The sequence below is a fragment of the Oncorhynchus kisutch genome, linkage group LG8 (genome assembly GCF_002021735.2).
Source record: "Oncorhynchus kisutch isolate 150728-3 linkage group LG8, Okis_V2, whole genome shotgun sequence".
Classification (NCBI taxonomy): Eukaryota; Metazoa; Chordata; class Actinopteri; order Salmoniformes; family Salmonidae; genus Oncorhynchus; species Oncorhynchus kisutch.
The window spans coordinates 38,438,442-38,460,934 of NC_034181.2; the positions used below are offsets into that span (position 1 = coordinate 38,438,442).

A 22,493-nucleotide genomic window follows, 5' to 3' on the forward strand; every position below is an offset into this window, starting at 1 on the left:
CAGTGTTTGGCAGCAGCCTGCCGTCTGTGCAGCAGAGTGGTCTCTCTGTGCGCTGGTGTCTGATGTCGCACTAAGCATGAGAAGAATGTCATTGACGTCAGTGCAGTCTCTGTCAGAGAGAGAGAGAGAGAGAGAGAGAGAGAGAGGCACCCCTGCCATTGAGAGAGAAAGAGATTGATGCAGAGAGGGAGAGATACAGAGAGGGAAATGTAAAAGAGTTGAGCTTGAAAGACAAAGGAGAATGACAGAGAGATTTAGGGCCAGTTACAGTGATGCAATGCTGATGTTTGAGGTATGCTGGGAAAATTACTGTACATGTTGCACACACATAGCCTATACTGTACTCATGTAGGGAACTTCCATACTTTGAACCGTATTACTGTACATTTGGCACATAGTACATATGCAGACACCAGTGGCAGTCGGTGCCATTTAAGATTAGGGAGGACAACACATTTGTTTTATGAGCATGGTCTTATTTTTATAACACCATATTGGATGACTGTTATTCATATTCCTTCACCCAGCTCAATGGAACACCGATATATTTACGATACTACATGATACTTGAATTTTCTCTATACCCATCATGAGGTTGCTGCAACCTAGCTTGCAAATGAAAGTTTACAATGTACGTGCGCACAGGTCGAGAGGAAAATGTGAATAATGAAGGTGACAGAGGGTGACTGGTTCAGTACCGCCTTGCACACCCTTAACTGCATCTAGCTGATCTAGGGTGGAATCATTAGTCCAAACAGTTGCAAATTGGAGTTTCTATTGGATAAATACAGGTAGGTCTATCCCTGTTTCATTCCGTTTGCTTCAGTTGAAGAAACTTTTTCAACAGAATCGGTGGAATGAATACACCCATGATCACCCACACACACAGTTCAACTTTCATAGCAGACACATACACACAAGCTTATTAACTAAAGTGGATCAATTGAAAGTGTGGGTTCACAGCTCCAATCCAGATGTGTTGGTCATTACTGAGACGTGGTTAAGCAAGAGTGTTTTGAATACGGATGTTAACCTTATTCGGCAAGACAGATCTTCCAAAGGTAGGGGAGTGGCAGTCTTTACAAACAATCACCTTCAGTCCTCGGTTGTCTCCACCAAGTCTGTCCCCAAACAATTTGACTTGCTGGTTTTAAGCATTACACTTTCAAATAGCTCTTTGTTGACTGTTGCTGAGTGTTATCGTCCTCCATCAGCACCGGCCTATACCCTACCTTCCCTAAGCTCTCTCCTGGCCCCTTACACTAAGTCTGAATTTGTCCTGTTAGGTGATCTAAACTGGACATGCTTAAACCAACTGACCAAGTCCTAAAGCAATGGAACTCCCTAAATCTTTCTCAGATTAATAATAATAATCTTTCTCAGATTATTATTATTAAGGTATGACCGCCCCATTATAGCTGATTATAAATCCATAATAATACATATATTATCACCTAATCTTGTGTTAGATCTTTTTATCAACTTTTGAAAAAAGATTTGAACTTCTATTTGCTATTTATGGTCTGTAGGCCTCATTGACCTGAGCTCATACAACTGTTTTTTGAGTTTAAAAAAAGTAGTCACAGACTACTTTGTGTCAAAGTTTAACAAGGACTCTCTAATCCTCACCAGTGTCATGATCAAAGATATGATCAAGAGCCTCACATACAGTATATTGTTTGGTCAATGTGCTGCCACAGAATGAATTGTGAGAAGGGCCTCAAAAAAGCTTAATATACCAGAGCTGCAAGAAAAGTTCTATACATTATTGAAACAATGTTGCGATTGTTTGTGAGAATGCAAACAGGTGTGGTTCCCATGGGGGAAAGAATCTATTTGGGGAAAGGTTCCTGTGGGGGTTGCCATGGAAGCCAAGAAGGGGAGTGAGGTGTGTGTGTGTGTGTGTGTGTGTGTGTGTGTGTGTGTGTGTGTGTGTGTGTGTGTGTGTGTGTGTGTGTGTGTGTGTGTGTGTGTGTGTGTGTGTGTGTGTGTGTGTGTGTGTGTGTGCTCAAACACACATGTACAGTATGTGGGGGTCTGGGAGAGGAAGTGAGGAACTTAATTTTATACACTAATTGTAGTCTCACCCATTCATTTCTAATGACCAGAGATTTTTGACCGTGAACACCACAGGTGTACAAAAGTTAAATAAAGCACCCAAAATGTTTTGAAAATTATCCAAATGTATTTTGTGTGTTCAGATGCCGTGTAGACAAAGTCGTGGCAATCAGATTAAATGAACTACATTTCTCAGAGAGAAAACTTGTAAATCGGTTCAATTCGACCGGAACACAGCAAGAGGGTTAATTGGGTTTTGAGAAGGTGACACACTCTACTAATGAATGACTGAGAGAGGCTTCAGTGCATTGCTTACATTTGCAATGGAAATAAGGAATATAGAATATAATAGAAGCATCACTACCCATAAATCTCTTTCTCAGTCATCTGTCTCAGACACATACTGCATACGATACATCAGAGAAACTGCAGTCGCTTGAAGGGTCTGGGAAAAACCTGTGAAGCTCTGTCTCTTTCTCCTCTCTCTCCCTCTCGTTTTCTTCATTCCTCTTTCTCTTTGTCTCCTCTTATCTGTCCACCTATTTTCCCTCACCCTTCTCTCTTTCTCCGTTGAATGGACACGCAAATTGAGCTCCAGCTCCACTGCCTCATACTCCAGGCCGGGCTTTCTGTGGGGTCCTCCCCTATCCACAGTGCAGTCCTCTCAGGCTTTAGGTACAGCTCTGAGGAAGAGCAGCGATCTGCCGTCTGGATACCAGGGATGCTACACACACATCATCTATAGGACGGAGCCCAGACTCAACACACACTCATTGGATTATAGCGTTGGCATGTAGCGTTTCTGCTGCAGGGAGGCTGAGGCAGAGTGATGTGTTACGGTTAGCTCTTCATCTGGTGTGATTTGTGTGTGTGTGTGTGTGTGTGTGTGCGGTAAGCGTGCAACCCACAGCTAGCCAGCCAGCCAGTCAGCCAGCCAGCCAGCCTGCCAGCCAGGCAGCCAACCAGCATGCTACAGTATGCTCCCCTTTGTTCCAGCCTGGTGATGAAACCCTCCTGGTTGTGAGATTCTGGACAGCGTCTGGACCTACTGCCCCTCCTCCACCCCCATCCCTCCCTCCTCTCATCTATCCCTCTGTCTCTCCATCCTTCTCCTGGGCAGACATGGGCCTGCTATCCCTCTGTCTCTCCATCCTTCCCCTGGGCAGACATGGGCCTGCTATCCAGACTGCACTTCATCCTTCCCCTGGGCAGACATGGGCCTGCTATCCCTCTGTCTCTCCATCCTTCCCCTGGGCAGACATGGGCCTGCTATCCAGACTGCTCTTCATCCTTCTCCATGACTGGAATTATATCTCTTCTATGGACTGTATACTGAACCTCAGACACACACATCACTGAGAGACTGGGATTCTGTGTGTTGTTGTGCGTATGTGTGTGTCTGTGTGTGTGTTTGTCTTTGTCTCTGTTTTGGTGTTGTATCGTATCCAAACCTAAGGGGCACTCTCCATATTCTCAGTCTCTGTTGTGATTTTAACTGTTGCTGCATTAGGGGTGCTTGGGCTTCAACAGCCTGGTGCAGGGTTTTGGGCTAGGTTTAGGTTCCAGGACTATACGCCCCTGTCATTCCTCCAAAGGTTTGGACAGTAGGACTATTGGACACGGAGGGGGGGGGGTCTCTGGGATAGGTTTCAGGACTCTAAGCCCCTCTGGTCTCACCCTATCAGGGTGTCTGTCTTGGGGTGGAAATCAGACTTGTGACTTGGCCTCTCTCACTCTCCTACTGGCCCCTCTGCACCAGTATGAAGAGTCACCCATGCGTCCACTCGGGGCATCTCAGCATTGCTGTGTGTGGGGAGGCAGACCGCGGGCCAGCAGTCTGCGCTAGCCCCCTGAAGCGCCTCCGTACTGACCCCCTGCCCCCCTGTCTTGCCCCCCCAGAGGAGGCCTATCAGAAACTGGCCACTGAGACGCTGGAGGAGCTAGACTGGTGCCTGGACCAGCTGGAGACCTTGCAGACCAGACACTCAGTCGGCGAGATGGCCTCCAACAAGGTAAGGACAAGAACCTTTTACTTATTATTGTGTGTCATATTTAGTTGCGTTTGAGTAAGTCTTTGTTTAAAAAAACATGGAGGTGAGATCTTTCGCAATCAAGATTGTTGGCTTCCTACACTGTTGGGGAACAAACTTTGACCAGTGTCTTGAGGTCAGAACCTCTTTTCCCAGAGAGATCTAGTAAAGTGTGTCATCTATCTATGGAATGATGTGTCCATTTGACCAGGGCGCTCCTGTGGGCTGTGAGTGTCTGGAACTACATGATCCATGTTGCCAAATACTGGGTTTTTCCTTACTGTACTGTTCTGTGTATCCAGTTATGCATACCTGTGCATAACTGAAGTGTTTTGGAACTACACTACACTACACTGCAATGCATTCGGTTCCTCTCAGCTGGGAACATGACTCTACTGTATGGAGTGACCATTGACAGGTAGCCTAGAGGTTAGAGAGGAGGAGGGCCTGCCACCAGAGAGTTGCCTGAGTTGGGAGCTTGACAGCTTTTCAAATGTGTTCTAGCCAAACTGCCATCTTGAATTCATACTTGGATTGATTGTGAGGAAGGATACAAGGAGAGGGAAGTGACTTTAGACTATTGATATGCACCCCTAGTACCCCCATTCTCTCGCTCGCTCGCTTTCTCTCTCTCTCTCTCTCTCTCTCTCTCTCTCTCTCTCTCTCTCTCTCTCTCTCTCTCTCTCTCTCTCTCTCTCTCTCTCACTCACTCACTCAGACCTATTCCTTCTCCTTCTACAACAGTAGTATCTGTACTAATATGGATAATGATACAATGAATCATACTGTCTTTCACATGGTATTGGGAGATCCATTGTATCAGTATCTGTTGCTGTATCTAGCGTTATCATGCAGGGAAGGGAGATGTGCACGGAGAGTGCTCGGCTCGGCTCTCTCCAGCATGGGCCTGACGCCCTGCATGCTGAGCAGCTCTGGGCTCTGCTGGAGAGGCTGCCTCCCTGGCTGGTGATGTCACACCCCATGATGTCACAATAGGGTAGATGGGCGCAAGATAAAGGAGAGGCAGGTCGGACAGACAAAAGGACACAGTCAGACACCGATCCTGTAGCTGTAACACTTGCAGATGGTAGAACAGCCACAGACAGACAGATATGCATTGACCCTATACAGGGGTGAGAAACACAGGCTATACACAGGCTATATGTCACCCTGTCTTATATGAGCGGCTAGCACACACAGCTATCCCTGGTTTCCATAGCAACACACCTAGTTGGCTTGCCGTCTCACTCCAGTGAACACACACACACGACAGACAGACGGGCTATGTTACTCTCCGAGAACACACCATGTACACAACTGTCACTCCTCCTGGGTTATTATCAACCTCTGACATGGCTATTTTTTTACTAAAACATCAACATGAAGTATTTCATTTTGGTGATACAGAACAGTAGCATTGGGTACCAGTATCATCCACATACCATTGTGTTATTCTGCGCTGTTTGTGTTCACTACATGCAATTATAGCAGGTTGTAACATGTGCCTTAGCTATACAAGGCTTAGGTCAAACGCAGAACACAGGCTGGGGAGGGTCAAAAGATGTAGACGGTGGAATTGCATGTATTGTATGTAATGGTGACATCACTGTTATTGTGACGAGTGATCTCATTCGCTGGACCCAGCTGGCCTCGAGCATTATTTTCCCCCCACCTATTTGATGATGTCAGTATCACATGTCATTACTGTCTCTGATCCATCCTGAAGTTGAAGGAAGACATAATGGGTATTGGTATTTGCAAGGGGCATTTTGTATTAATAAGGGGCATGTTGTATTAATAAGGGGAATGTTGTATTAATAAGGGGCATGTTGTATTAATAAGGGGCATGTTGTGTTAATAAGGGGCATGTTGTGTTAATAAGGGGCATGTTGTATTAATAAGGGGCATGTTGTGTTAATAGGAGGCATGTTGTATTAATAAGGGGCATGTTGTGTTAATAAGGGGCATGTTGTATTAATAAGGGGCATGTTGTGTTAATAAGGGGCATGTTCTATTAATAAGGGGCATGTTGTATTAATAAGGGGCATGTTGTATTAATAAGGGGCATGTTGTATTAATAAGGGTTATGTTGTGTTAATAAGGGGCATGTTGTATTAATAAGGGGCATGTTGTGTTAATAAGGGGCATGTTGTATTAATAAGGGGCATGTTGTATTAATAAGGGGCATGTTGTGTTAATAAGGGGCATGTTGTATTAATAAGGGGCATGTTGTGTTAATAAGGGGCATGTTGTATTAATAAGGGGCATGTTGTGTTAATAAGGGGCATGTTGTATTAATAAGGGGCATGTTGTGTTAATAAGGGGCATGTTGTATTAATAAGGGGCATGTTGTATTAATAAGGGGCATGTTGTATTAATAAGGGGCATGTTGTATTAATAAGGGGCATAGTGTATTAATAAGGGGCATGTTGTGTTAATAAGGGGCATGTTGTATTAATAAGGGGCATGTTGTATTAATAAGGGGCATGTTGTATTAATAAGGGGCATGTTGTATTAATAAGGGGCATGTTGTGTTAATAAGGGGCATGTTGTATTAATAAGGGGTATGTTGTATTAATAAGGGGCATGTTGTGTTAATAAGGGGCATGTTGTGTTAATAAGGGGCATGTTGTGTTAATAAGGGGCATGTTGTATTAATAAGGGGCATGTTGTATTAATAAGGGGCATGTTGTATTAATAAGGGGCATGTTGTATTAATAAGGGGCATGTTGTGTTAATAAGGGGCATGTTGTGTTAATAAGGGGCATGTTGTGTTAATAAGGGGCATGTTGTGTTAATAAGGGGCATGTGTGCCATCATATACCATTATGTTGTACACTGTGTAGGTGATGTACATGTTGTTAGCTTTTACATACACACACACACTTTATTTTCCTTCACCTAGGAAAGGGAAATCTGCCACCAAAATAAATGTTAGAGATCAAAAAATAGCTCTAGATATGAGATCCATTTTGACTGGGTCTATATTCAGTAGGGAATTGCTGTTTTGTGCCACAATTCCCCAAAACAAATGTTCTACCTAAAGGTGTGTGTTTCAAACCTATTTGCTGAGTTAACAATAGCAGACTGCCTAGCTAGCCGGCCTGTGTGCGCGTGCTTGCCTGTTTTGTGGGCCTGTGACGGCCTGTTCCTAGTCTCCCGGACACAGGCGGAGGCGCTATATCTCTCTTAACGGGAGACCAGCAGTCTCAGCTGCTCCAGCGCTGCTACCCACAATGCCTTCAGGGACCCAAGGTGGAAGGTCATCTGAGACATGACCTGTTCCAAAAAAGCCAAAGCAATTATAGTGTCTCTGTATGCTATCTACTGAGAGGGTATTTTGATTGGTCCAAGGCTTAACTTAACTTAACTTTTTTAGGTAGGAAACGTATAGTGTTGTCGTCTTTTAGTGCATACCCCACGAATATAGTTTACAATTAAGGTGGCATGTTTATTTAAGCAGATAAATAGCCTGCTCTCTTTTCCTCTGTTAATGCCTTTCAGTGTGTTCTGACTACCGCCCCTCCATACTGCATCCGAGCTGCTTCAGAAGCACACATACAGCACAGTGTGCATATACCCAACACCAGTTCAGAGAAAACACAGCCAGGTTATTGCTCATCATAAAAGTCAGGACCAAAGACATGTCCCAAATGGCACTCTATTCCCTAAATTCAGATTGTCTATCTTAATTTGATCACTCTGATGTCGCAGAGAAATTTCCTGCGCTGGTAGCGTATCAACCCCTACAAAAATAGCCATTAATTATAATCCACATAATAATTCACATGTCCTGTTGCTGCAGGACTATTTTCTTAATGCAAGAAACTGCTTTGCAGTGCTAGCTGTGCCACTGTCGCGCTCCAGCGACTCCTTTGGTGGGCCGAGCGCATGCATGCTGACACGATCGCCAGGTGTATGGTGTTTTCTCCGACACATTGGTGCGGCTGGCTTTCAGGTTAAGCAGGCATTGTGTCAAGAAGCAGTGCGACTTGGCTGTGTCGTGTTTCAGGGGACACACAGCTCTCGACCTTCGCCTCTCCCGGGTCCGTACGGGAGTTGCATCAATGGGACAAGACTGTAACTACCAATTGGATTCCATGAAATTGGGGAGAAAAAGGGAGACAAAAACTAAAGATAGGCCTCATAGTCAAACAAATAGAATACAGCATCATTTATGACCCTGAATGAAGTGCCACACAGTTTTCTCTGTGCTTTAAAAACTGTCCCATTCAGACATGTTCCAGACAGCCCAGTGACTGACCCTCGCGCCTTGTGCAAATTGAATGGGATTTATAAATGTATTACACATATTATTTTCTGTGGTCTTCTCTGACTCAACTCCCAGGAAATTAGCCCGAACTATCTCCAGTGTGAATATTGCATGACCAGGATGAGACCATCGCCGCTTCCAGCAACAGTGTCCCACAGATTACCTCAGCTAGATGACACACATCAAGAGTACACTCACACTCACACTCATGACACACAACACGCAGTAGTGCCATCAAACACACACACACACACACAAACACACACACACACACAAACAGGCTCGGGTAGGAAACTGATAGTGTAGTAGTCTTTTGTCTATGCATCAATGTAGTTTACAATGTAATCTTTTCAGGTGCCATGTTTATTTAAGCAAAACTATAGCCTGTTCTCTCTTCCTCTGTTAAGGCCTTTTAGTGTGTTCTGACTACCATCCATCCATACTGCATCCAAGCTGCTTCATAAACACACATACTCTGGTGCTGTATTAGTATTGCAAAATGTACAATACATTTCCTGGTTTTCCAGAAATCCTGGTTGGAGGATTCCAGATTTCCTGTTTATTCCCTCCTGACACACGACATGGAGTAGTAACATCAAACACACACACACACACACACACACACGCTTGGCTAGGAAACTGATAGTGTAGTAGTCTTTTAGTTTTTACAGAGATCCTGATTGGAGGATTCCGGATTTCCTGCTTATTCCCTCCTCATTCCTGGGATCCTCTAACTGAGATTTTGGGAGAAGCAGGGAATTTATTGAAAGTTCCCGGAATTTTGCAATTCGAGCTGTACCCAACCCCAGTTCAGAGAAAACCCAGCAACGTTATTGCTGATCATGAAAGTCAGGACCAAAGACATAGGATGTGCCCCAAATGGCACTCTATTCCTTATATACAGATGTTCTGTCTTTATTTGATCACTCTGCGCCACAGGAAATTCAAATTTGTAGTGTATTCTACTGTTAAGAAGACTTCTAAAGTTTGTAATTTCCACTTTAAATTGTCAGACTTGATTTTCCCTAATGAAAAATGTATCAACCCCTACAAAAATCCCAATGAATTATTATCCACATAATAATTCACATGTCCTGTAGCTGTAGGATTTTTTTCCTACTATGAGAAACTGGTCAAATGAAGATATCAGATCTGTAGTGCACTACTGACCAGAGGACAAAGCCATGGCCTCATAGTCAAACAAATAGAAAACAGCATCATTTATGACCCTGAATGAAGTGCCACACAGTTTTCTCTGTGCTTTAAAAACTGTCCCATTCAGACATGTTCCAGACAGCCCAGTGACTGACCCTCGCGCCTTGTGCAAATTGAATGGGATTTATAAATGTATTACACATATTATTTTCTGTGGTCTTCTCTGACTCAACTCCCAGGAAATTAGCCCGAACTATCTCCAGTGTGAATATTGCATGACCAGGATGAGACCATCGCCGCTTCCAGCAACAGTGTCCCACAGATTACCTCAGCTAGATGACACACATCAAGAGTACACTCACACTCATGACACACAACACGCAGTAGTGCCATCAAACACATGCACACACACACAGTACACGCATACAGTATGTCCCCATCCCACTGCACTGCAGAATTCAAAGAACATTTGGAAAAAACAACCTATCAGAGGAATTACCTCCAACCTCAACCAATCACATAGAGAGATGAGCTCACTCTGCTCCAGCCCAGCCAATCAGCTCTGGTGATCAAGCACACTGTTTTCTCGATCCTCTCCCTGATAGGCTGGGTGTGTGTGTGTGGGTGAGGGCAGCAGCCCCGTGTGGTTAACATAGGAGTGTGTGTGAGGGGCAGAGGCAGCCTTATTTAGAAGTCGTTGAGAGGAGAGCTTCTCTCTCCAGGACCACTGGCAGCATCCAGGCATCCTCCTTTCACGTCATCTATTATTCACACCTCCCAGTAGTGTCTTTAGTGTGTGTGTGTGTACGGTTTTTACTGTGAGTGTGTTTGTCCGTTTGTGCGGGAGGATGCTCTCACCAGAACCACGGGCAGCCAAACGCTGTCCCCAGCTTCCCTAGAGCGCAGAGCTCCAGTCAAAACCCTGGACTATGGCTTTCCCCATGCAGAGGAACGACGCAGAGGAAGAGGCAGATATGACTGACTCTGTTCAGTGAATGGATCTGCAACACACCTCAAGGCCCCTCTTATTCTGGGACTCTACTTTCGCTGTATTGAGCTGCTTTTGCTGGAGGTGTTGTTTTTTGTTCCTCTCCCTCTTTGTTGGCGGTTCTGTCATTCTGAACTGTAGCTGGCTCTAGTCTGCCTGTTCTGTTTATTTCCAAAATGCCTGAGGTCAACTACCTGCACTCTGTGTCCTGGGGATTTCTAAAGGTAAGATGTCAGGTGGATATTGTTATTCGAAATCCCATGAATATGTATTTTTCTGATAAAGCAAGTCGTTATTCCTCCGATGAGGTGAGAATGATGTCCTTGCCAGATGAAGGAAAAGCAAGGCTTGTCCCTGACAAAACGGTGGACTGCAACGAGAGAGACAAACGTGTTGTTGGACGTGGGTGTGCAGTCTGTGGCTCTGATATAGATGGCCACCAATTGTTTTGATGCTCTTACTGCTGGCTGCATGTTCACAGGACGTATATCTTATAGCATACAAGGGCCAGGTTTTTTTTTTGTATGAAAATGCAGGGATAGAGATATGCTGTATGTGAAAGGTGATCGAGTGTGTTGGTAAATATTTATAGGGCTGTATCAATGGCAGTCACTTTAACAAAGAGTCTTATGTCAAAGTCCAACTGCACAGTAAGTACTATGGGTTTATAATGGCCTCTGATATTGATCTATATTGACCATTCACATACATTATGCATGCTGGCTCCCGAACGTGGAGCGCCACAATTGCCAGGTTGAGAATGAAATGTAAATGTGTGTGTATTCAGATAGTGTCAGCACCACAGCCTTCAGCCTGGTTTCGCAAATCACTGTTGTTTTATGAGTTCTCCTCCACCTTCCTCTTATTGTCCTCCAAATCAAGGACCACATCTACATTTGGGTCTGCCACTCCAATCAGGAGAGAGGGAGCAAGCGACGGAGGGACAGAGGGAGCGAGGGAGAATGATAGTGGTTGACAAAGAATTGGGTTACCGATGACATTAGAACTGTGGCTAGTGGGGGGGAGCAGCGGGTATCTCACCTCTCTGTACCGCTTCTAGCCTCTCAACTGTGTGTGTGTGCGTGTGTCATAGCACGCTGTAGTAGTATTGATTAAAGTGTGGAGTCTCATAGTGTCTGCCATTTCCCTTCTAAAATACTTTTCGGCCTTTATAAATTACTTTGGCCCTCACTCTGATATGGTCAGAGTGAATGCTCCAATATGTGCTCCAGGATTCTGCCATCTTTGTCCCAAGTCATACAAAATAACGAGTGACACATCCAGTGCAGAATATAACTCAATTTTCCCTGTTTTACTACAAACTCTAACCCCTTCGCTCTGCGTTTGTTTGTCTGTGTGTTGTGTTCCAGTTCAAGAGAATGTTGAACAGGGAGCTCAGCCACCTGTCTGAGATGAGCCGCTCTGGGAACCAGGTGTCGGAGTTCATCTCCAGTACCTTCCTGGGTGAGTGACCACAGTGACCCCTGGGCTCCTCCCTCCTCATCCGGGGCCCTGTAGAGGCAGGATCTGTGTCCCAAATGGCACCCTATCTCCTATATAACCCAGTACTTTTGACCAGGTCTCATAGGCCGTATTTTGTGTTGTTAATACAGACAGTTTGGACATCCCACACACGGTCTCTTGTTCTATGTTTTTAATAACATATAGTCTCTTCTTTATTGTGTTTGACACAGACAAGCAGCACGAGGTGGAGATGCCAACTCCGCAGACGCAGAAGGAGAAGGAAGACAAGAAGAACAGGCCCATGTGTCAGATCAGTGGGGTGAAGAAACTGCAGCACAGCTCCAGCCTCAACAACTCAAACATACCCCGCTTCGGAGTTAAGACAGAGACAGAAGACGAACTGGCTAAGGTGGGCAGCAGTGGGAGAAAGGGGGAGGAGAGGGATTGGGAGGAGACATGAAGAGAGAGGGTAAAGGTCAGAAAATTGAGGGACAGAAAGCGATTGATGGGAGGGGTAGAGAAAGAGGGGAAGACAGACAGAGCGATGCTCTTAAACAGATGTTTACTACTGTATATTGGTGTGTGAAGGGTTGGTTTCCCTTTGCAGGAGCTGGAGGATGTAAATAAATGGGGCCTTAATGTTTTCAAAGTCACTGAGTTCTCTGGGAACAGGCCCCTGACCGTCATGATGCACACTATATTCCAGGTAATCATCACATTTGATCTGCTCTATTTTTGTTGATTGTACTTACATGACTACTAGAATACACAATAATGTTTTGCTTTTTCTTATAGGAGAGAGACTTGTTAAAAACGTTCAAAATTCCACTTGACACCTTTATAACATACCTGATGACCTTAGAAGACCATTACCATGGCGACGTGGCCTACCACAACAACATCCATGCTGCTGATGTCACCCAGTCCACTCACGTGCTGCTATCCACCCCTGCTCTAGAGGTTGGACCCCTCAATCAATCAGTCAATCGATTCATCAGTTACATACTTCAGTTTTTATTTGTCAGATTGTAACTGACAGATTTCGGATTGCTGTTATTTGGTGTGTTACTCACCATCTTATCATGTTTGAATGGCTGGTGTGACCCTGTACTGTCCTCTCTGCTGTTCCCAGGCTGTGTTCACCGACCTGGAGATCCTAGCTGCCATATTCGCCAGTGCTATTCATGACGTTGACCACCCTGGAGTCTCCAACCAGTTCCTCATCAACACTAGTGAGTCTGAGTACAGGCCTGACTTAATAGCTACGTCAATGGCTGGCTGGTGCACACGCATGCGCGCACACACACATACACATAAAAGCCACTCATCAGAGCATGCACGAAAACGTAGACACACACACACGTGCCCACCCCTACACACATGCACACACACTCGAATGAACTGTAGAGATCAATGATGGATGCCCTCTGTCTCTCCTGCGCATCTGGGATCAACACTCACGAGATTCAACCACCCATGTGCACACACACCAGATACCATCCCCCTCCCAGCTCTGGGACAAATGCTTGTTCTTGGAAGCTCTAAGTACAACAGGAATTGCTGTATTTTGGTTGGTACTATAATTCCATCACATACTGTAGAATACAGTACCAAATAGTATAGTGTAAACACTAGCTTCATTACAAGTGGAAATAGTGTCCTTATTCTACAAATGATCGACCTCTGCAGATGTGTTAAAGAGATTCTCCGGCACTTTTGTATGCTTTTTAGCTGGTAGTTCTGAAAACAATTGTGTACTTCGTCACATATGTGCACCACATCATTGCTCTCTCTCTCTCTCGCTCTGCTGTGTGTGCATCTTGCTAGCTGTAACTCAGATGGAGAGGGGCTGAAGCTCATTGGCTAGAACTCGAATTACTAGGGGGCTAGCCCACGTGGGGGAAATGTAGGGAAAAACAGCTTCCAGATAAACAGTCACTTTCAAACTAGGGATTTCATGGCTAATTGATGTAAGCCTGTAATTGTGCTCATAGATTAAGCATGTTTATAAATTGGGTCATTCTGAATGCTCGTTGGCTGAAAGATGTGGTATATGAGACAATTTACCACGGATATGACGCAAAACGACTTGTTTAATGCTCTAATTACATTGGTAACCGGTTCATAATAGCAATAAGGCATCTCAGGGGTTTGTGGTATATGGCCAATATAACACAGCTAATGGCCGTGATATATTGTCGTACATAAGAACAGCCCTTAACCATGGTATAGCCATGGCCTTTTTGCTTAAATTAATTACACATTCACACATCAAGCCCAAGCGGTAGGTTTAAAAAATACTTAGTAGTCTCCAAAGTTCCAGAGCATGTGTTTTAAGGTATACATTTCTGTTTTATATATTGACTGGTGAGGCAAAGGACCTCAACAACGCCTCTCCACCGAACCCTGTTTTGTGGATATAATATCACGTTATTTATGTCAAGCATCTGAGTCAGTGTATGTGTGTTTGTCCCCCAGACTCAGAGCTGGCCCTCATGTACAATGACTCGTCAGTCCTGGAGAACCACCACCTGGCTGTGGGCTTCAAGCTGCTTCAGGAAGAGAACTGTGACATCTTCCAGAACCTGACCAAAAAACAACGACAATCACTGCGCAAGATGGTCATCGACATTGTGGGTGACTGGATAATCATCAGTAACCAATACGAACATCTGTGAAATAGTCTCCACATCAGCTTAGAAAATGTCCATGGTTGTACTTGATTGCTTCTGTTAACTTCATATGAAAGTTCTGTTCTATTGCTTTGTCCCTGCCAGTATTGTGACAGCCTGTGTTGCATCTCTGGTGGTCCCCAGGTCCTAGCGACTGACATGTCCAAACACATGAACTTGCTGGCTGACCTAAAGACCATGGTGGAGACCAAGAAGGTGACCAGCTCTGGAGTTCTCCTCCTGGACAACTACTCTGACAGGATACAGGTACTGCAGAACATGGTGCACTGTGCGGACCTGAGTAACCCCACTAAGCCCTTGCAGCTGTACCGCCAATGGACCGATCGCATCATGGAAGAGTTCTTCACCCAGGGGGACAGAGAGAGGGAGAGAGGCATGGAGATCAGCCCTATGTGTGACAAACACAACGCCTCGGTTGAGAAAAGCCAGGTATCCAAACACACCAGACACATTCACAAACACCCAACACACACTCTCACATATCCTTACTGTTGTTTTTAACTAAACCTAAGCCTCCCTCTCCTCTCTCCAGGTAGGCTTCATAGACTACATTGTCCACCCTCTATGGGAGACGTGGGCAGACCTGGTGCACCCTGACGCCCAGGACATCCTGGACACTCTGGAGGACAACAGGGAGTGGTACCAGAGCACCATACCCCAGAGCCCCTCACCTACCCTGGACGAGCCTGAGGATATCAGCCGCCCCCTTGGAGGGGACAAGTTCCAGTTTGAACTCACCCTGGAGGAGGACGGGGAGTCGGACACGGAGAAGGACAGTGGCAGCCAACCCGAGGAGGAGGATGAAGAAGAGGAGAATAGTTGTAGTGACTCGAAAACACTCTGTACGCAGGACTCTGAGTCGACAGAGATACCACTGGACGAACAGGTGGGGGAGGATGTGGAGGTGGAAGTGGAAGGAGAATCCTCTTCATCGCAACCATCTGTAGTCGAAGAGGAAGAGGAGGGGGAGGATGATGAGAAGAAGGGAGAGGAGAAAGCAGCCGATACATAGCAGTGTATGGACGGCAACTAAACTGTTCTTCTTAGTAACCAGAGATGATTATTTATAGAGTATTTTGGGGTTTTGTGGAGTGTCTGTCTGTTTTTATATATATATATATGTTTATGGTTCCAAAGCGCACGCTGCTCTTCACCCCTTGGTCCCTCCTCTCTCCTCATCCTATTGGTCAGCTTCTTAGACACGCTCACTGGTACTTCTACAAGTTTTTTGCACTCAGGAAAACCCTTTTCCATTCACATTTGTACTGGAGTTGTCTGTGTGTTATTTAACTTTAAACCCTGTCCTACTGTGTTGAAGTTACATTAAGGATTTTGATCAGCCATTTAGAGTGTGTTTAATGCTGTTTATATACAGTATATCTCCTCCTTTCAGCCTTGCCTGACTGAAGGCAGTGTTTCTGTGTGTTATTAAGTGCCGTTCTGCAGAAGTTGCTATAGTATATTTTTTTCTTAGTTCTTTGTACTCCTCAGCAAAGCCAGTGAAGCAATGTGCTAAGTTGCTGTGTGGTCTGGATGAATGAAAGCCCAACAGGACACGTCACCATGCAGAGAGGAGCTGCAGCACATGGAGAGAAATGCATTGTGGGAATTTATCAAGACACTTTTCTGAAGTTGAAGTCTTCCTTGAAAACCTGACTGAAAAAAAGGCTAAGATCTTACTAATGCTAGGTTTGACCTCTAGAGTTTTTGTATCATAATGTACGTATCTTTTTTAGATTTTACTTTTGCTATCCTAGGTTTTACTTTTGTTAACAAAAAGAAAAAGAGAAGTGACTTGAAAGTCAAGTTAAATCTGTTGATGAGAATACCTCGTCTGCCACTGCTTTTCTGTGTGTAAAAGGGTCATTTTCTAGTTATTGTATTTGGGTTAGTATTGGGGAATATTTGCACTCCTTTAAATATATCCAACCTGGCCTCAGGGCAATATGTAGCATCTGGGACAGACATTTGCCCCTTCCATTTAGTATCATATGTTACATTACAAATGGAATAGTGATTGTACAATATTATACAAATTGGAGGATGTGTAGTATCATAAGTCTTACCTGGTCGAACAATATCATACAAATTGTATTAAGTAAGTTATCGTATGTCTTGGAGGATGTATATGTCTTTGTCTGAGACCAGGCTGCTTGTTGCGTTGCAGGATAATTTACTTTGCTGGTTAGGAGAATTGACAACAAAGCAGTGGTTAACTTGAGTAGGAGCTCACCAGAGCAGAGTACCGGTACACAAAAAGCTTCTACTGCTTGAGCTTCTGTTCATTTTATAGAATATTAGCTCAAATGTATTGTGGAGCTCCTGCACTGAAATATAAACCATACCGGCACCCAAAATGAGTACCAGAACCTATTTAAGTCTAAATCAAGCACTGCGACAAGAATGTATGTAAAACGTTAGAAGGTCCAGGCTGTATCACATCCAGCCGTGATTGGGAGTCCCATAGGGCGGCGCACAATTGGCCCAGCGTCGTCTGGGTTTTCCCGGAGTAGGCCTTCATTGTAAATATGAATTTGTTCTTAATTGACTTGCCTCGTTAAGTAAAGGTAAAAAATCAATGACAATACAAGGTAAGGATTAGGTAAAGTGTTCGGGAAGTGTTAGCTAAAATGCTACACATTACTAGATGGTTGCGGTTTACGCCCACCTATCCTTCCCGAGCAACCACATTTAGTTTGTCTTAAGTAACCAGACCATTATTCCATTTGTAGCATAACTGAATGTATCATTTTATGTCAAATAGCAAACGTCTAAATTATGAGTCCAGTCTAATATATCGCCCAATTCCAAATCAACCCCCAGCTCCTACCCTCTGTCTACGCACTTGATCTGAGAGGATTGGATATATATTAAGAGTTTCAAAATCCTCTCTTATCTACAGGAGTGCCTAGGGGGCAGGTGCTCGGGCTGGATTTTGTCGATTGCATGTTTATCAAAAGTAATTTACACTATTACTCCCATACCACTGTCCCCATGTTTGGTTGTAATAACCATGTAACAATTATTTCCAAGAATGTTTTCGCAGAAAAAAAATGACACATGTTGACATATAGGCCTACTTTACTTTACGTTCAATGACATAATTTTGTCTGACTGACCAGAAGGACGCCTTTAAGTTCTGCTTGTTGTTGCCTGCAGTAAATGTGAGCAAATGTCATCCGACAATGCAATGCTTGTATTGGATATAAGAAGCACCTTTGGTTAAAGGGTTGTGGAAGTCTGAGGGGGGTTTGTTAGCTTTTTTAATATATTGAGTGTGTTGCGACACTTTTTTGTGCTAAGCACACAGTAATCTTATTTCCCATTTTCTGTCAATCGTGTCTTCGTTTTCTGATTGTGGTGTAGGGATGTGGTCGATTCTGTTTCTCATTCGGGAAGCAATTTGTTCAAAAATAGTGGTAAGAATATATTTAGCGTTGAAATCCCTCAGATAAAGTAACAGCTTTGTGATATGTCTGAAATATGAAAAGTGAGTCATTATTACAATTTGTCATGGCTTAAAAGAAACCAATCAAATTCCAACTCAATAATTGAAAGATCCTCATTTAAAATAAATGTCTCTTTTCATCTCTTGAAATGGGGAACTAATATTACTATCCTGAATTTACTTGGAATGGAATTGACCGCAGCCGTTACTGCAGGTCAGTAATATTTGCCAACGCAACTACATGGTTGATGTTTTCACACGTTAAGAAAATGCCTGTCGTTGTCATGACACTATCCTTTTTGATTTGTTTGTTTTGACCAAGAACACAAGACAATCAGCTCCATGGTGTAGTAGTGGTCTCATAAGAAGTATAGTCGGCTATAGTTAATGCACTGATGTTTTCATATCTCTCTACTTTACTATTTGATTTCAACTCGCCAAAACTCACGTGCACATTTAGGCTTAAACAATGCCCTATACACTTAATCCAAGAGACTCTTTCTTTTCCACATTTTCTATTGTTGTTGTTGTTGTTACAATTGATGTTATTATTTATTGCTCTGTTTTTCTATTTGTTGTGTCTTTCTTGTCGTATTAGGGTGGGACAGTAAAGCTTTCACTGCAGCATAGAGCGCAGTACAGGCTTGCCAGTTACTATACCCAAATATGCTGTTTTTTCTAACTATGTACATACAGTATAAAAAAAAAATGTTGAAATGTAAAATATGACTTGCAGTAATGAACATGTCTTTTTAAAGAGTGCTTATTTTAAAAGAAATGTGTCGTTTCTAATGTTTTATTTCATTCTTATTTCCTTGTGCCAAGTTTTTTCCCCCATTCTCACCGGATGACCTTCCCATAATACAGTTTTTCTGGTTGTATCTCTGTTTACAAACATATATTTATTGTGCTGTAAATACTACCATTACTATTATTATTATTATTCTCCTCATGATGCTGTTTGTTGTAAGTTGATTGACTCATCATCCCTTATGGTGATGGTGTGGCTGTATCATGTCCCTCTTGTTGAGAGAATGTTTATTACACAAAAATGATCCATTGATATCGGTTTTCTGAGAAGCTTGCTTAGAGTGGAGGAGGAGAGGGGAAAGCCAAATTGTTTTCTAGAGGAAGCTGTTCCTTGGCCCATGGGCTGTGCCTTAAATTCAACATGCCATTTTTATGTCTCTCGTTTCTTTTTAATTCTCCTCATTTGCTGCATTAGAGAGTCTTGGGGTATGAGCTGACCTCACCCAGACAATGGCCTCCAGTTGTGAAAGGAACTCATTAAATAATGTTGCCTTTTTACTATTATAGCCAAATCAGAAATATTATGTGAACATGGAAAAAAAGGCAGTACGTGCTATACATTCTGTTGTCAAGGTTGAAAACGGAGGTCATGGCTGTGGAGTTCCTGGTCGACTCTGGCCTAAGATCCACTAGATGCGTGGTGGCTTGGCCAAGCTGGATACGTGGGGTTGGTTGGTCCTATGGGGTTATTAAGCACCAAGATTTAGAGACGCATCCACGTGTTCAGTCACTGCTGCATTTATTTAGGCTGAAACACTCACGATGTGTTGCTCATCCATGCTTGGCAAAGCACATCTAATCATACAACATGCAATATCTAAAACCACTAGCATCTTTCTGCCTGGAGAGGAGAATGCTAGTATTTATATAGTAGGGGGGGTCATCCTAAAAACACATCCTTCGATGGGGACTCTTATTTTGACACACATACTGTAGATTATTAACAGCCATGGACCAATGGAATCAGTGGTTTCTTTTGTCATTTTGTGTTATATTTTTATGGAATGAAAGGAATACACAAACTGTACGTAACTTCAAAAAGGTCTTCAGGACAATTATTTTTGGGTTATGTCTTTAGAATGCCAACTTGTCTTGAAGTTTCACGAGACAATATAAAGTTATTTTAATGGATTCCTTGTCAATTGCAGTCTATTGAATAGCACTGTAGGTCATAAACTTTCTGTAAAAAAAAATATTTAAAAAAGTGAAGAAAAAATGTTTTTTATATGCAACAGATTAAATAAAAGCATGGGTTGATTCTGCCTACCTGTTGGTCTCTTCTGTATCATTATAAAGGGAATTGTACGGTATATTTAGTAAAGATAGGCAGGTCGTTCCAACAATTTGGTGCCTTTTGAGAAGTTTAACTTGGTCAAAAAAAAGTTTGATTTCACCTCATTTTAACATTCTGTCATAAAGAGCACACGTTTTCTCATCCCAAGAGATTAAATAAAATAAAAACACTATAGTCAGTGCCAGTGGAGGATCCTCAAAGGAGGAAGGGGAGGACCATCCTCCTCCGTGAATTTCATAAAAATATTGAAACATTAAAAAAGTTTTTTTAGATAAATCTATACTAAATATATTCACGTCACCAAATGGTCACACACTGATCTGTTTCACCTGTCTTTATACTTGTCTCCACCCCCCTCCAGGTATCGCTCATCTGCCGCATTTACCCCTGTGTATTTATACCTGTGTTTTGTCTTGTCTTGTCAAGCATACCAGTGTTTTTCCCATACTCCTGTTTTCGCTCCAGTCCCTGTTTTCTAGTTTTCCCGGTTTTGACCATTCTGCCTGCCCTGAGCCTGCCTGCCATTCTGTACCTTATGACACTGCCCTGGATTTACTGACCTCTACTTACCCTGAGCCTGCCTGCTGTTCTGAGTTCTTTCGAACTCTGCTCTGGATTACTGACCTCTGCCTGCCCTTGACCTGTCGTTTGCCTGCCCCCTGTTTTTGTAATAAACTTTTGTTACTTCGAACTGTCTGCATCTGGGTCTTATCCTGAGGTCTGATACAAATAATTGATTAAAATGCACTGTTTTGCAATGAAGGTCTACAGTAGCCTCAACAGCACTCTGTAAGGTAGCACCATGGTGTAGCAGCTAGTTTCTGTCCTCCAACCTATCAGAGCTCTTGCAGTATGAATTTACATTTTGTCCACCCAATCAAAGGATCAGAAAATGTATCCAGCTAGCTAGCGCTGCATTGCATAAAATGTGGTCAGTCGTTGACTCAAAAAGAGAGAAAGACAATCGTTGAAGCGTTTTGAATAAATTCATTTCTAAAAAAAGGAAGGAGAATTAAACGAGAGAGAGAGATAGCTATATTTTGTTGTATTTTTTAAAAATGTTCTTTCACTTAGCTAGCGAATGCAGTTCCTCAAATACTTGGCTCAAACAGTAAGGGATGCTATGTTAGCTAGCTGGCTATGGCTATTCAACACTGAAACTCTTTCAAGTCAAGGTAAGCTTTTGGTTTTATTAATTTATTGCCACCGGGGTCCGCTGGTGTAACTGCTAAACAGCTTGCTGACTGTACACTATGATTGTAATATGTTAGTTCTAGTAGCTATGTTTACTAGCTATGACATTAGCTAATATGGTGACAACGATGTATGCTGTGTGTAGCAGTTAGCAGTTATAATATGAAGGTTTGGCTTGGAAAGGTTTTTCACCTGGTCACAGACAGCTGATGTGTTGTGCACTGAAGTCCACAAGCGAAGGGAAAAGGTGAGAGGAGGAGAGTGCGTAGTTGCGAGAAGGAATTATACAACAAGCAAAATGATCATGTTTGTATATGGCTGCTATGAAAGTGAACAGGGGTTTGTGTGTGATCAGGGGTGTATTCATTCCACCGATTCTGTTGAAAAACGTTTCTTAAATGGAAGCAAACCGAACGAAATGGGGATAAACATATCCGAATTTGTCCAATAGAAACTATGGTTTGCAACTGTTGGACTAATGATAACACCCTATATCAGTTAGATGCAGGCAAAAGTGTGCAAGGTGATATTGAATGTGTCACTGTCTGTCACCTAGATTACAAAAACAAATATCTCAACCTGTGCACTTACGTTGTAAACTTGAATTCATAGGTTAGGTTGTAGAAACCTCATGATAGGTACTATAGGGACAATATTGGTATCATGTAGTAGGCTAAACCTATTGATGTTACATTGAACTGGGTGAATGGAATATGAATGACAGTCATCCAATATGCTGTAATATAAATAAGACCATGCTCATAAAAATAAATTGTCCTCCCTCATCTTAAACGTCACCGACTGCCACTAAGTGCTTATTAAGTGCAAAATAATGTAACTGGTTTAATGATTTTACTTAAATCAGCTATCAATAGATAAGAATGCTATTTTCGGATGATTATTCCCTATTGGAATTTGTACCCACTCTTAAGCCAGATTTCACCATAAATCAGGTTTTAGTGGCTGGCATATGGGCCCTTGAGCCATAAAATCAGCCAATGGTTTCTTTCAGTGATTAAAATGTTTCAAATGTGTAGTCTATTCAACCTCAAGGTCTCTGCCTTGATTCAATGCTTTGGCACCAGG

General features: G+C 43.1%; 1 protein-coding gene across 4 annotated transcripts in view; it reads left to right on the forward strand.

The window, feature by feature from the left end:
* The window catches only part of LOC109895711 (cAMP-specific 3',5'-cyclic phosphodiesterase 4D-like), a 288,944-nt gene extending 268,765 nt beyond the window's left edge, over window positions 1-20,179 (forward strand). For all 4 annotated transcript variants that reach the window (XM_020489634.2, XM_031830287.1, XM_031830288.1 and 1 more), the window contains exons 6-14: window positions 3,958-4,070; window positions 11,875-11,968; window positions 12,199-12,377; window positions 12,576-12,674; window positions 12,764-12,928; window positions 13,101-13,200; window positions 14,447-14,601; window positions 14,785-15,090; window positions 15,194-20,179. In XM_020489634.2, the coding sequence (XP_020345223.2) occupies window positions 3,958-4,070; window positions 11,875-11,968; window positions 12,199-12,377; window positions 12,576-12,674; window positions 12,764-12,928; window positions 13,101-13,200; window positions 14,447-14,601; window positions 14,785-15,090; window positions 15,194-15,673 (1,691 nt within the window). In that variant the 3' untranslated portion in view covers window positions 15,674-20,179. The remainder of the gene's footprint in view (window positions 1-3,957; window positions 4,071-11,874; window positions 11,969-12,198; window positions 12,378-12,575; window positions 12,675-12,763; window positions 12,929-13,100; window positions 13,201-14,446; window positions 14,602-14,784; window positions 15,091-15,193) is intronic.
* Window positions 20,180-22,493: the final 2,314 nt, after the last annotated feature.